The sequence below is a fragment of the Phoenix dactylifera genome, chromosome 2 (assembly GCF_051530095.1).
Source record: "Phoenix dactylifera cultivar Ajwa chromosome 2, Ajwa_hap1_PhDact_Kaust_v1.1, whole genome shotgun sequence".
Classification (NCBI taxonomy): Eukaryota; Viridiplantae; Streptophyta; class Magnoliopsida; order Arecales; family Arecaceae; genus Phoenix; species Phoenix dactylifera.
The window spans coordinates 49,548,548-49,562,618 of NC_143191.1; the positions used below are offsets into that span (position 1 = coordinate 49,548,548).

General features: G+C 36.1%; 1 protein-coding gene across 1 annotated transcript; it reads left to right on the forward strand.

The window, feature by feature from the left end:
- The first annotated feature begins 733 nt into the window (after positions 1–733).
- On the forward strand, positions 734–13,809 carry RPN12A (regulatory particle non-ATPase 12A). The gene is made up of 6 exons (XM_008804120.6): positions 734–941; positions 2,964–3,042; positions 5,522–5,624; positions 11,353–11,616; positions 11,704–11,815; positions 13,420–13,809. Exons 1-6 carry the CDS (start codon positions 837–839, stop codon positions 13,558–13,560), a joined length of 804 nt encoding a protein of 267 aa, XP_008802342.2. The 5' UTR covers positions 734–836; the 3' UTR covers positions 13,561–13,809.
- The last annotated feature ends 262 nt before the right edge of the window (positions 13,810–14,071 follow it).

Consider the following 14,071-nt stretch of genomic DNA (forward strand, 5'->3'; position numbering starts at 1 on the left):
TTTTATTTTTTTTTTAAAAAACTATTCTCAATTACCTTCTGGGTTGGAAAGGTCTTGTTGGATCCTATTAGTGTCCAACATTACAATATACATCTTGAGTTATCTTTTACTCACTAGCAAGTATTATTTAATGCTTTCATAACCTAAGTCACGAAAATTCTTTGCTTATGTGCACTAACTCATGCATCCATTTCTCGAGCCAGCCTTTGTCATTAGTGTGACTAAAATCGCTCAAAAATTAAATAACTAAGCATAATCCAAGCCAATTAAAATAAATCCATGAGGCTGGTTACATATTAATTTATTTATTCGCAGGTCGTAGGTTTGCATATGGTTGAATCATGTTTTTGGAGACAACATTAATTAGCAACATTCAATAATAAAATCCTTTTCTAATTCCTTCCACTTGTTATCCATACCATTAATAATTTTTCTTCTAAATATATAATGAGCAGTGTGTTTTGTTTTTTGTTTTTGTTTTTGTTTTTGTTTTTTTTTTTGTTTTTTTTTTTTTTTTTGAATCTTGGACGTTAATGCATTGGGTTGGGTTCGGTTCATGCCTGACCCAACTTGTCCTGAATAACCTGATATACGTAAAAAGTTTTCCACAAACCAATGAACCGTACCAGAAACGCGACCCAAAATAAAACCATGTTGGATCCAGGTCTTGCACGCCTATTCTAAGATCCGAAACCCGCTAAAAGAGTAGGGCCCTAATATTTGATGAACGACGCATTATATGCCCGACCAGATCCCTGAGGCGAAAGGGGAGCGGCCGAAAGGAAATAAAGTCGAAGTGAGAACAGGGTCGAGAGAGGGAGAGAAAGGAGGGAGCGATGGATCCGCAGTTGACGGAGGTGACGCAGCTGTTCGGCCGATTCAAAGCCTCCTTCATAAGGAACGATTTCGGGACTTGCACCAATCTCCTCTCCCAACTCAAGGTACTTTTTTTTTCGTTGTTGTTGTTTATAAGATTTTGAACAATTTTAGCGAAAGAAGTTGAGTCATTGAGCTCCAATCGTCTCTAGATTTTAGGGATTTTCTCCAGCCATGATGGTCTTTGCCCTCTTTCCTTGGATCTTGATTCTGTGATCTCTTTCTCTCTCTAATTTCTGGAATCATATAAAACCCCTTCTAACCTAATATTTTGATAGATATGATCGGGAGTCTCGGATTCTTGGAAGAATTCATGGGGAAAGCTTTCTTTGGTCTTGTACAAAGTTCAGGGTTTTATCCTTTTGGATCAGCAACTGGGTTCTTTTACGCTTAAGGATATCTTGTTTGATTCTCTTCTGCCTTCTTGAACCACAGCCCTTTGATCTATGCCACCTTGAGGCATTTTCTTTGTGTCCAGCAATTTGATTTTATATCTAGTATGGTAGCAGGAGGAATACTTCAAAAAAAAATTAGGGTTTCAAATGGGTCGATTATAAGAAATAATGTGTTGATTTACTGAGGTTTCTTTTGGGTGAAACAAGGTCAAGGATAACATTAACACAATCCATAAGGGATATGTGTAGATTGGGTGGGTTAATTCTTTCGTAAGCACGTCATCTAAGGAAGCAATAGATATAACAACATGCAGGCATAGTTGGCCAAACGTTTTGCGTAATGTTAATTGACAACTTCATGCTACTGTTGCGAACTATACTAACTGACGATTGACTACATAAAAAGTTATTACTGGATTTAAATTAGTTTCTTAATTTTAAAGAGGGCTGGGTAGTTTGGGAAAACAAATTTGCCTTCGTTTCAGGTTAGTTGAACTTGTTCTGAGTTCAGCTTATTCATAATTGTTTAGTTTAAAGAAATTTAAGAACAACTTATTCATGTTTCAGATGACCCTCTTTTATTTTTAAAAAAACTAGTTCACTCAACTGAGTTCTATTTTGACCATTGATGTTTTCAATCCATGCCACTTATGTGACTAGCTGTTCATTCTAAGAATCGTGTGGAGGGTAAGGATTTAGAACTAGTTTGGAAAGTAAATATCAGAATATATTACGATAACTTAGCAATAATTTTGCAAGATGCAGGTTGCACCTTTAGTTTTGCAGAAACTTGGCACAATGGATTTGGAGAAGTCTCTTTTTCATTGCTTTATGTATTCTGGTCAAGAGGGAAGCTATAGCTTTTCTAACACGAGGTATTAGGGACTTTATTAGATTAATATATATGTATGCGTGCATCTATATTTTTCCTTGTGATTTGTGGTGGGAGGACAAGCATGATCAAGAACATGAAGTCTATTGTCCAGACCATGGAAAAGGAAAGTTACAACTATTTCTCCTACATTCGTTTGTCAGACCCTATAGGAAAATGCCCTTGTATTATGTCAGTATCAGGGTCATGTTTGTTTTCTTTTTGGGAATCTATCTCATGCCCTGTATTTGGAAATGACACAATCATTTTGATGGACAAAAACAGAAAGTTCATGGTATGATTGCCCTGACTTGTTTTGAGTTCATGTTGGTTTCAAATAAACCTTTCAAGGAACTAGTGAGAGGTATAAATGTTGATGGTGATCAAATGAGTCAATGGTATATAAATTTGTTGAAATTAAAATTTAAATTTTCCAATAACATATTTGCACTTATACAAAGTGTCTAAAATATCGATACAAGTATTCAATATAAAATAACTCAGAAAATAGATCAGGTGTTTGTCTTGAAGAAACTATACATTTTGCAACTCTAGAACATTTTATATGAGATTACATGTTTCCTTGTAAGTTTAATCTATATTAATTGATTCTTCATTGAAATGATTGCACATACTTCGTCATAGATGGTTACCTTATATATACATTTAATCTATCATACGATGATATAAGTTGACCATCATCTTATGAATCTTGCAGTGAATCACATTCATTTTCTATTGCTATATTGTTCCAATACCATTTCTCTGATATTTGTGAAGATTTTTGGACTTCTAGTATGTAATATTTTTCTTGATTCCAGGTCTTATTGACAAAATTTCCTAGTCTGCCACCATCATTTCAACAAACACCTAATGCTGTTGAGGAGCTGACAATAGCAAGTAAAAGTTCCAGCTACCAAGCCTTTTGATATTATTATATTATGTGACTTCTTGCAACACTTTCAGTGTATGTGGCTATTTCTACATTTTTCCATACTCTTAAAAATGTGTTGTATGAAATCTTGCTGTCTTCACAAAGATGGCATTAGCAATTCAGTTTTTCACTCTTTTAAATTATTTACATTTTAAACAGGAAAAATATCACTTCCCAAACAATACAATATACTCTAAAAAAATGGTTTTCTTTACTTATCTTGTTTTCCATTTTTAGCTTTCTTTTCTTTTACTTCTTAATATCTTTTGAGTGAAATTGACAGAAGCGTTTCTACCATAATTGGAATATTGGACCAAAACTGTGATCAACTTTTTGTATCTTTGTGGGAGTTGAATCTGCCTTGAGCACAGTTTTCTTGGAACTATTCCACTTTGTTTTTTGGGGTACTGGTGAGTGCTTTAGTGTTTATGGTGAGGATGGGTATGGATGCATTAGCAGGAAAATATTCTCTCTTTTGTTGTACTTTTCCAATCCATGGTGCCTAATCAGTCCTTTTGGGAGTGACTTTTATATTGTCAGGGACTTAGTTGACTTCTAAACACTGTTCTTTTAACCCTTATATCAGCGTGAAGACATTAGATGTTTGACATGAAAGTACCAAACAATTTCGACCTCGGAGATTGTCATGGTCGACAGATATGGCTAACTGTGTGCTGTTTATTTATTGATTGGCTAAAATAAAATTGGAAGTCATGTCCGAAGTCGTTACCTTATACCTAATTAGTGCCTTCTGTACCATTGCTACTTAGCATACATTCCACCACCTCTATATTTGCATAGATAATATCATTACCATCCACAATATAATGCCTCCCTAGCTGCCTAGGGTTTGAGTTATAATAGTTCCATGTCGTTCATTTTTTATAAAGAGCTAAATCAACTAAGTTAAATGCTTTTCCACTTCTATTCGATTCTTCTTTCACTAACTTTTTTGATGTTCCCAACTACTCAGACATGTGCGCCCTTCTGCTATTTGTATATGATCATGTCATATGAGTATCTCTCTCAAACTTCATCATCTATAAATTCAACTTTTATCTTTCATCAATTTTTATTTTTTCTCCCCAACTTCACCTCCACTTCTTTTTAAAGTGTATACCCAAGCCAACATTTTTATTTATTCCATGCTTATTCTTTGATTGGAATCATATTGTCACATATGATCTCTCACTGGTTTCTGTATCACTGAAAGAGATAGCTAGTGGTATTACACCTTCAGAAAACACAGGTGTTGGTTTAAGCACTGTAAGTGACATAAAGAGCGGACTTTCAGGCTGAAAATTATGGCTTTCTACTTATTACTTTGATGGTGGTCTTCAGTAGGGGCAGTCTAATAGCATGTGCCCTTCTTAAGTGATATTAGCTTTAACATGTGGTGTTAGGAGAACATGAGAGAAACTTCAATCATGATCAACAGAATTTTTGATGTTATTTATGTGATATTTGATTCGTTATTTTGTAGCTTAAGATAGTCTCATCAATGTAACACTGAAAATTTTTGATTTGGCATTATAGCTAATAAATCGACTGATGTACATGTGATGCATAAAGTGTTGATGATGTTTTAATTTGGATAAGTGATAACGAACTATTAGTTAAAGTAGTTACCTTGAGAAGGAAATCAATCATGACAAAGAAGGTTGTTCATGCTATATTCATAATAGATGTCCCCATAAGTCTTGTGATGTTTTTCCCTGGAGTTCTAATAAGTGATCAACAAACCATATGAACTCTGTTGTCCAGGTGATGGTGAAATTTGCTTTCATCCAATGATAGCTAATGAATAGGCTGATGATACATAAATGGAGTAAACCTTCTCGATGAAGTTGCTTATCTATTGACTATTCCAGTTCCAGTTTATTGCAGGCCATCAAAGCTGTCGAGGCTATATTTATTGTTTGAGACACGACAAACCTTTGATGTGGATAAGTAACTGCATTTTGTTTGATTTCATTTTACCGTCAGTCATATTTTTTTTTCAAATCAATAAAAAGATTGCATGCTTGGTATACTGTGGATCATTAACAACTTACAGTTTCTTTTCTTGGATGGTTGAGCGCCTTATGAACTTATTTTGCATTATATCTTTACCTTTTTTTTAAATCTATAGCTATTGGAGTTAGGAACATATGGTTACATTTTCTTCTCATTTTAGTTTAATTTGTCACACCCTACTTGGAAGTGAATGTTGCTTTCATATTTTCACAGCCCTATCTTCTACAACTCTCTTTTACCCTTTTCAGTGACAAACCTTTACTCTGGTTGACAATGAAGGTGTATTTGTGATTCTTGGAATTTGCTTTTTGTTTCTCCATGCTTTTCTTTATGAGATATGATTTTTCCTGATATATCTGATGCAGTTGATTGCCTTGTCCATTATAAACATCAATCACTAATCATCTTGCTTGGTTGGAGAAATTTCAGGGGATATATATGAGCATGCTGTTGTTTTGAGCGTGAAAACTGAAGACCAAGATGCCTTTGAGAGAGATTTCTTTCAGCTGAAACCTTATTACACTGATACATGGTAAACAACTACTTTTCTCTGTTTTATATGAACCAATGCCCTTCCATTAGTGCCTGTTAAAACCATCAGTTACATTTGGTATATTGTGATAGGTATATGAATTCTCTCTATGGCTGCAAATGAACTGGCCAAATTGTTGGGCCATCAGGCTTGTCTTGCTTCTGCATGTTCTTGTATATTCATACCGGCCTTATTTTTTGGTCTATATACTGATTGGCCCTTGAATTGTTATTTCTCAATACCATAACCATCCAGCCTTGAATTTACATGCTTGTACCATCTCAATTGATTTTTCATCACTTTCTCCTCAATTTGTGTAACTTCTAGAGCTCTTCTAATATATTCAATTTTCTTGTTCTGTCCTAGTTTTACCATACTTGCATCTTAATATTCTCATTTACGCTCCACACAACTTGTTTTCTTGGACCTTTTTATTACCTAACATTTTTTAACCGTACAACATAATAAGCCCTGTTTCCATTCTATGAAATTTTTCTTTAAGCTGTCAATTAATCATCAATTATTTAGTACTGTAAAAGGCACCTTTCCACTTAGTCCATTTAGCTCTATTCTTATTACATATATCTCCATCTGTCTACCTATTATTTTGTATAATGAATCCCATATAATGAAGTGGCCACTTTTTGGTAGCTTCTGTCCATAAATCTTAGTCGCGGCCTAACCTTTACTTTTGTTTTTACCAAAATTGTGTTATATTTATTGTCATCAGACTGCTAATTTTGAAGCCATTATCCTCTAAAGCTTTCTTCTATAAATTCATTTCAATATTTGATTTTTGTTCTTTTTCATCGATCAACACTATCTCATAATTTGACACTTTTCAAGAATGCATGTCAAACCCACAGTCAGCCATCCAATTTTTCCATTTGGGCTTCGGGCTGTCCTTAACAATGTTTATTTGTTAATACTATAGTTAATCTAGTTAGAACAATTATTCCCTAGTGTGACCTATCCAAGATAATTAGGGTCACTCAGATGTTTTATGAAACTCCTATTGATTTTGAAATGAAATAACTTTATTTTGTTAGTCCTTCACTAGCCCATTGTTGTACTACATGACAATTTTTGTGGCTATCATCATTGCCATTTTACCATTCATTGTCCTTCCTCTGCCATCTCACAGCATAGTCAAAAGCATGGTATGTCGTACTGGCCCGAACCGGGCAGTACGAGGCGTACCGTACTGTACCAGTTCGGTATCGGTATTCGGAATAGGTGGTGTATCAAAATCCTATACCGTACCGACACTGTACTAGTGTAGCACCGGTATGTGGTCTGGTACGGAGATGGCGAACCTTGGTCAAAAGAAATTTGCTTTATTTTCACCTATTTATTTTTATATATGCCCAAGCAAGGTTTGCATAAGTGGTACCATGACCCATACCAGTCGGCTGCTAATACAGTATAGTATGGATCCATACCGTGCCATGCCGGAAGTACTAAAATGGAGGGAGAAGGAGGGAGGGGGGAGAGAGAGGAAAGGTGGAGGTGGAGCCACCACAGCACTGCCGCCGCTAGCGGAGATGAGGGGGGTTGGTGAGAAAGGGGGAAGGAGAGAGGAAGAGGAAGAGAGGGAATGGGAGAGAAACTGGTGAGGTTTGGCTGCCATTTGACCCTTGCGAGTGAAGAGAGTAGCAAGTGAGTGGCAGGTTCTGGTAGTGTCAACAGTGTTGGAGAGAGAGATGAGAGATGTGGGCTGGATATAGAAGTGGAGGGGAAGAGGGGTAGGGAAGCCTTACCGCGAGCAAGAGAGTGGAGATGGCAGAGAGTGGGCGAGAGGGCGAAGAGAGCAAGTGAGAGAACATGCGTCTTGGTTTCTCAAACCTTCCATAGCTTTTCTTGAGAGAGCAGAGAGAGCAGGCGAGAGATGGACCAATCGAGCATTCGAGCCTTTCAAGGGGCTTTTATAGCCGAACCGACCCGCACAACTGAACCATCCTTGGTCGGTGTGGGTTCGGTTTGATATGGGCCGAACTACTTGGTTCGGATCAATTCGGCAAACCATGGGCCTAAGTATGGAGGTTACTTTTGCTTGGTGTCTTGGCTAAGCACCATGGTTCATGGTAGAATGGCCTTGGGCTGTACTTCAGTCTTCATGATAGTCATGCATTATAGTCTATTTAGTTCATCACAAAATAGTGGGTTCGACGACTGCAAGTAGGTTGGGTCAATATGTAGCATAAGCTAGATCCTACCAAAGCTGACTTCGTGCCTACCAAAGCTGTCTTGTCATAGAGCATGAAAGTGGACATCTCGGGCCAGATTCATGTGGCTCAAAATCTTGAAGCTTTCATTAATGTTTGTCTTTCTACTAATAAATTGAAATTTGTAGTATCTCTTGTGAAAAATTTAAGGGTATCTGGCTGGCTGTTGGATATTAAGCTCCTTTTTGAGAGGATATTGAGGGAATATGGGAGAGATTTGATTCTGATCGTTTTCCTCCTCCTTTTTTAAATTGTTCTTTCAGTGTTTGTAGTCTAGAGTAAGCTTAGATTTCATAAAATGTTATAGTTAGATTGTTCCAGATTGAAGTTTGGTATGAAAAGAGACTGATGCAGAAATTTTTCCTTCTCTTAATTTTCTCTCTTCTTACTTGTTCTCATTTTTCTTTTCCTGTCTCCATTTCACTCTCTTGCTCTGTAAATGGCTGGCTGAACTAATTTATAATAGATCTGGACTCAGACTTGATCACATACCTATGCAGAAAGCAAGAGCTATGCTGAGACAATTTAAAGTGGTCCATTAACTGCTCATTCCATGCCTGTATAATTACTTGTATATCTACATGTCCTTGCCCTATAAACTATCATTTCTCCTTCAATTTTCAATTCATTATAAATTTGTTCATCCATTTGCTCATAGACATTGATTGACTTCCTATCAGAATTGCCAAGTTTCCACATGGATGCAGATATGACACAATATGGTTATGTTAATACTGGAAATCTTGAAAAAGGAGGACACAATATGGTTAAGATATGAGATGAATAAATATAGATTTTGAGTTATATCTACTACGATGAGTTTGGTAGCTTTGTCCAACCTATATTCCAATTTTGCCCTTTTCAACTCATACTATGAGTTTGATAGCTTTATCCGACTTTCTTATATTCCAAAGTTGTCCTTTTCTTCTGACAAATTCTTTCGCCAAAGATTGTGAATAACTTGACTGTTTGAGTTCAAGTCTTAAAGATCTTGGGAGAATTCTAGTTACATTCGGATGTTCTTTTAGCTTTTAAACTGTTGGACCTGTCTCAGTCAGTAAGTGGACTGTTTAGAAGTTTAAGACCTTGAGAGAATCTGAGCTAGATTGGGATATGTGGGGCCGAGGATGTATAGATGGATGAACAAGCAACCTATAACTTTTTTCAAAAAAGGGTTGGGGGGACACATAAGCTGTTTTTGATTTGGGTGGTGATCAGGCTTGTAGCAAAACATCTATCTATATTAGAGGTATTATATGCAGGATTCTTCGCCTGTTGTTGATTTCAATTGGGGTTATATGAATCCAAGTATAACCTATACATGGATTTTTTTTTTTTTCTACTAGTGCTTTAACAATAGAATTAAGATGTACAAATTCCATCATTTAGTCATCATTCAAATCAATGGATCATAATCCATACTCTATACACCAGTATTAACATCACAGAACTCCATAATAAACCTTTCATCACATAATTATAAAAAAGGGACCAGACCGGTCTCTACCGAAATAGCGATGAACCAGAGTCCTGGCCAGTCTGTTTTTTATATGGAACAGGAATCATGTTTGGACCAACTAGGAAACAGCTAACCCAACTAGTTTACAGAAAAAAAATCGGTGGCAAGAGCGGTCCAAACTGGATCAACGGGTTAAGAAAAGCCTATCAAACAATAAGTTGGTACGAGGATTTGAATCTTTGGCCTTGAACCAAAATACCACAACCACCCGACCATCAAGATGCAATTTCAGGTTGTTTGTGATACTTGTAAAATTTTATGTCAGATATAATCCAAGCACATTAACATATTTTAGTCATTAGTTTTTTTTCATCCTAAAAATTAGTTGTATATACTTTTACTTATAACCCAGGGGTCAGACCAATGACTTGGTGATTCAGACCCTTTGCCAGGTCGCTCTCCAATCTCGTCTTTATAACTTTGATTCATCATTAAAGGCCAACATTTGTCAAAAAATAAAAGAAGATAGAATGTTCCCCATCCTTAGTGATATTGGGGGAGTATCTCAAGTATGTGTAGGAAGTACTTGAATCCTCTAAATTTCGAGAATATTGTACTAAAAATAAGTATCGATAAGTATTTTAAAAGTATCCAACAGGTATCAGTATCCAATACTTATCTAATATAGACACAATGGGCTTCATAGCCCCTAAGTGGTAATGAGCTTTATTATCAAAAAACCAAATTTTCTATAAATGGATAACACTGGAATATTCACGTCCATTTCTCTTTCCTTATGTGATTAGATGTAGAGCTATGAATTGAACATGGAATAAGTCATTGTTCTAGTTATTATTCTAAAGGAATTTTTTTTATAAAACTATGTTCGAGAATCTTACCTTGCTTGTTTAAGGTACGAATGCTACATGTTTGTGTCCATGCAATTGATTTTGACGTACATCTCTGAAAATCTCAAGAAATAAAAAAATTGGTGTGTGTGCACGCATGTGTGCATATGTGTGTTTGCGTCATTGATTTTGATGATTTGATATACATTTCTGAAAAATCCCAAGAAATAGAAATTCATATGGAAATTTCTAACCTGTGTGCAAAAATCCCAAATGTTTGAGAATCCACTTTATTGATCATGATGTTGAAACATGTCTGCATTATACTTCTATAAAAGATCAATAAATTTCAATGTCTAGATCATTGAGAACATCATAACATGCTATTAAAGCCATCCATTTTCCCACTCACTTGATGCACAAGTTAAGACCATCAAAACATATAACTTTGGTTTCTAGACAATTGTGAGGTGTAGATTACAATCAATGGGGATTTCTAATTTAGAGGATCCATCATTGATTTGAATAGTTAAATCTTTGCCAAAGTTTAAATTTTAGTGTGCAGTCGAACTCATATATTAGATATTATTTTTCATGTGAGCATATTGAGAAGCAAAGATTAAATATAATCTATGCACCATAATATGTAATGGACCTCAACTTTCTTTGAGAGGTGAAAAATGTTTATTATTTCAACCTGCTTGATATATGTTTATGGCATTATTTTTCATGTGAGCGTACTTATAATAAATGTCTTTTATCGCAGTATAACAGAGTGAAGTAAGGGCATCAAACATTGCAAACTTAAATTATGTTAAGGTTTCTTTTTACGGAACCAGAGTATCTGCCATGGACTCTAATGTTATTTGGGTTCATGAGAAAACTTGTAAAGCAGCATTCTTTTATTCATCTATATTTGGGCTACTTGTTAGTAAATCCTCTTCATATTGGGTAGAGCTCTTCATCCTGCAGTGAAAATTGATCGATATATATTTAATTTTAGTCTGTGGTAATTATAAAGTTGTCTCTAGTATCATGTTGTCGATCAATTTTAAAGGTGGCTAGCTCAAAGTTTAATACATACAGAAAGTTAATTTAATTTTTGCTAGTCGGGTTCCAGGCTACTAGACTTTTTCTCTTATTTTGCTTTTCTTTGTTTTAAATTTTTGTTAAACCCTTTTTTTCTGCCTTTTTAGTGGTATTATTCTTCCATCACTGCAAGAGTATCCAATCTTGGGCCTTAATCTTCTAAGGCTCCTTGTTCAGAACAGAATAGCTGAATTCCACACGGAACTAGAGCTCCTTCCATCTAGTGCTCTAGAGAATCCTTGTATTAAGCATGCTGTGGAACTGGAACAATCTTTCATGGAAGGTGCTTATAACCGTGTCTTAAGTGCCAGACAAACTGTTCCACATGAAACATACGTTTATTTCATGGATCTTCTTGCAAAGACTGTAAGGTAATTTTTATTGGTCATTCCGTATTGCTGGTAGTTTCTTTCATAAGTAGTTTGAGGTCCATACTTAAGTCTCATTTTCTATTTCAGAGATGAAATAGCTGGTTGCAGTGAGAAAGCTTATGATTATTTATCAATTAATGATGCAAAGAAGATTTTGATGTTCTCCTCTGATCAAGAGCTTTCTGAATATATAACAGAGGTATGGATCTTTGACAGCTTTTAACATGAGAATCTCTCTCTCTCTCTCTCTCTCTCTCTCTCTCTCTCTCTCTCTCTCTCTCTCTCTCTACTGCATGAATCATTTGTCTGAGAGAAGGTGCATCTTAGTAGTAATGTCTTAGTAGTAATGTCTGTGAGAGGTATAGTATCTCTTCCCCCTCTCCTTTCAAATAATTTTTTGCATGCTCTCCAGCCTGTAAACTGCTAGTTGTTTTCATCCTTAGAGTCAACCAGTTCAGATACAAGGACCTGCCCCTTATTTCCAGTTTGCTCCCAAGGGCTAATCTTCAAAATGGTTTTGCTAATGCACAACTGGAAGGCAGTTTTAGCATAGACCAAAGCTTAGAATGGCACAAACTGTATCCGAAAGCTGGCAAGCGAGCCCAGGTCATGACAAGGCACTGGACTCTTCTGTCCAACTTGTCAAGGTAGTAAATATTGTACTTGGGTGATAGAAGTGCCTTCAACAGTATCTCCTGCTGGTAATTTACAACAGAGAACTCTCTGCAGTCTTACCAATATATTTTGGCCATATGCTATGAATTAATGCCATATTAACCTCTCAATTTCATGTCTATGGTGCTTTCGTTTGAACAATAGATCATAGGTGAGGAAGCACGAGTCATTTTTGCAAATGATCAACATAGGCTCTAGTTCTGACAATTTAGCTTGTTGAAGATTAAGATTACTGTCCATGCTTATTATATTAGTCAGTGGGCTGTGAATTCTGCATTATCACATTTATAGCTGTATTTCCAAAGGAATTTAGTAAATATTCACTATCCTTACATATTATAATGCTGCAGTTCCAAACCTGCAAGTTTCGTGGCTCTTCAACATCCTCATTCACCATTATAGTAGATATGCCTTGGACCTGAAGCCTGACCTTCAGATATATAGATTGAACGCCCTTGAGTTCTTCCCCCTCAACACCCCCCCCCCCCCTCCCCCCCCTCTCTCTCCCCCCCTTTTCTCTCTCTTCTTTGTTTAATTATTAAAAACTTATGTCTAAACAGGAGCTTAGTCTGTGCTTTCAACCCTAGGAGCTCCCCCTTGTTTTTTATGTTTGATATAGAGAAGGCTATAAATGTTAGAACACTACATCAAGTTGTGATAAGAGAGGGGGAGCTCCCCCTTGTTTTGATAGCCTTCTTTTTCCGACTATTGTGACAAGTTGTGCTTTCAACCTTCGGAGCTCCCCCTTATGTCTAAAAAGGATAAATGTTATTCATTTCATTCCTCTAGGTGCTTTAAAACCTTTAGTTTTTAAATATATTTCTGGCATGCCCAATTGACACCGCTGTTGGTGTGGTGACCGGTTACCTGACCCCTTGACCTGGCAGAGTTGACTTTCATTTGTAATATATTTTCAGTTTGGTTCTGACAACTGAAAACAGTATATGCTTAAGTTAGGTAGAGTTGTACTTTCATTTTCACAGCATACTTTTGTTATATAAGAGATTGCTGGCTGTTATTTATGGAATAGACTTGGTGGGAGTTGACAACCACAGAATTGCCCAATTTGGCATGTTGGTATCATTATAAAATTTGTCAAATTTTATGTATTTATTTACTGTTTGACAGGAGCAACCTGAGTGGGAGATTAAGGATCACTGCGTGTTCTTCCAAAAGGCAAAGGAATCCCAACCATGTAAGGAGATACCATCACTACAACTAATCAACCAAACACTGAGTTATGCAAGGGAACTAGAGCGAATAGTCTGACTGGCTACGCCTTTCGGAATCTTCATCAACAATATCTGTCAGGCTTTGTTGCTGTTGAATTGCTGTTATCATGGTTACTGTAAAATCTAGTTTCTAAAACTGCGGTTACTTGTGTTTGAGTTTAATTTGCTGAGCCATCAGAGATGTTAAAATTCTCTTTTCTTTCTCTTCCCGTTCCGCTATTTTTATTAAGAAAGCTTTTGTTCTTCCATTGAATGAAGGAGAATCTGAATCAGTGATTTTGAACTATTTTGGTGGTGAGATGATAAAAGCAACCATCTCTTAATCCCGTTTTCAGCTTCTTTTGATCTGATTTAGTTTCAATTATTTAAATCCATAAATGCCTTGACAACCTTTTGTCTCTCCACAGGAAGGCATTCCAAGCTGCAGCTACTACTTTCCCAAAGGCAGTTTTCATCAAACAAAATTCATTTTATCAATTGATTTTATGCTACCATATTTGTCAAGCTTTACTATCGTTTTGATGAACAAATACCAACCAATGTGTGTA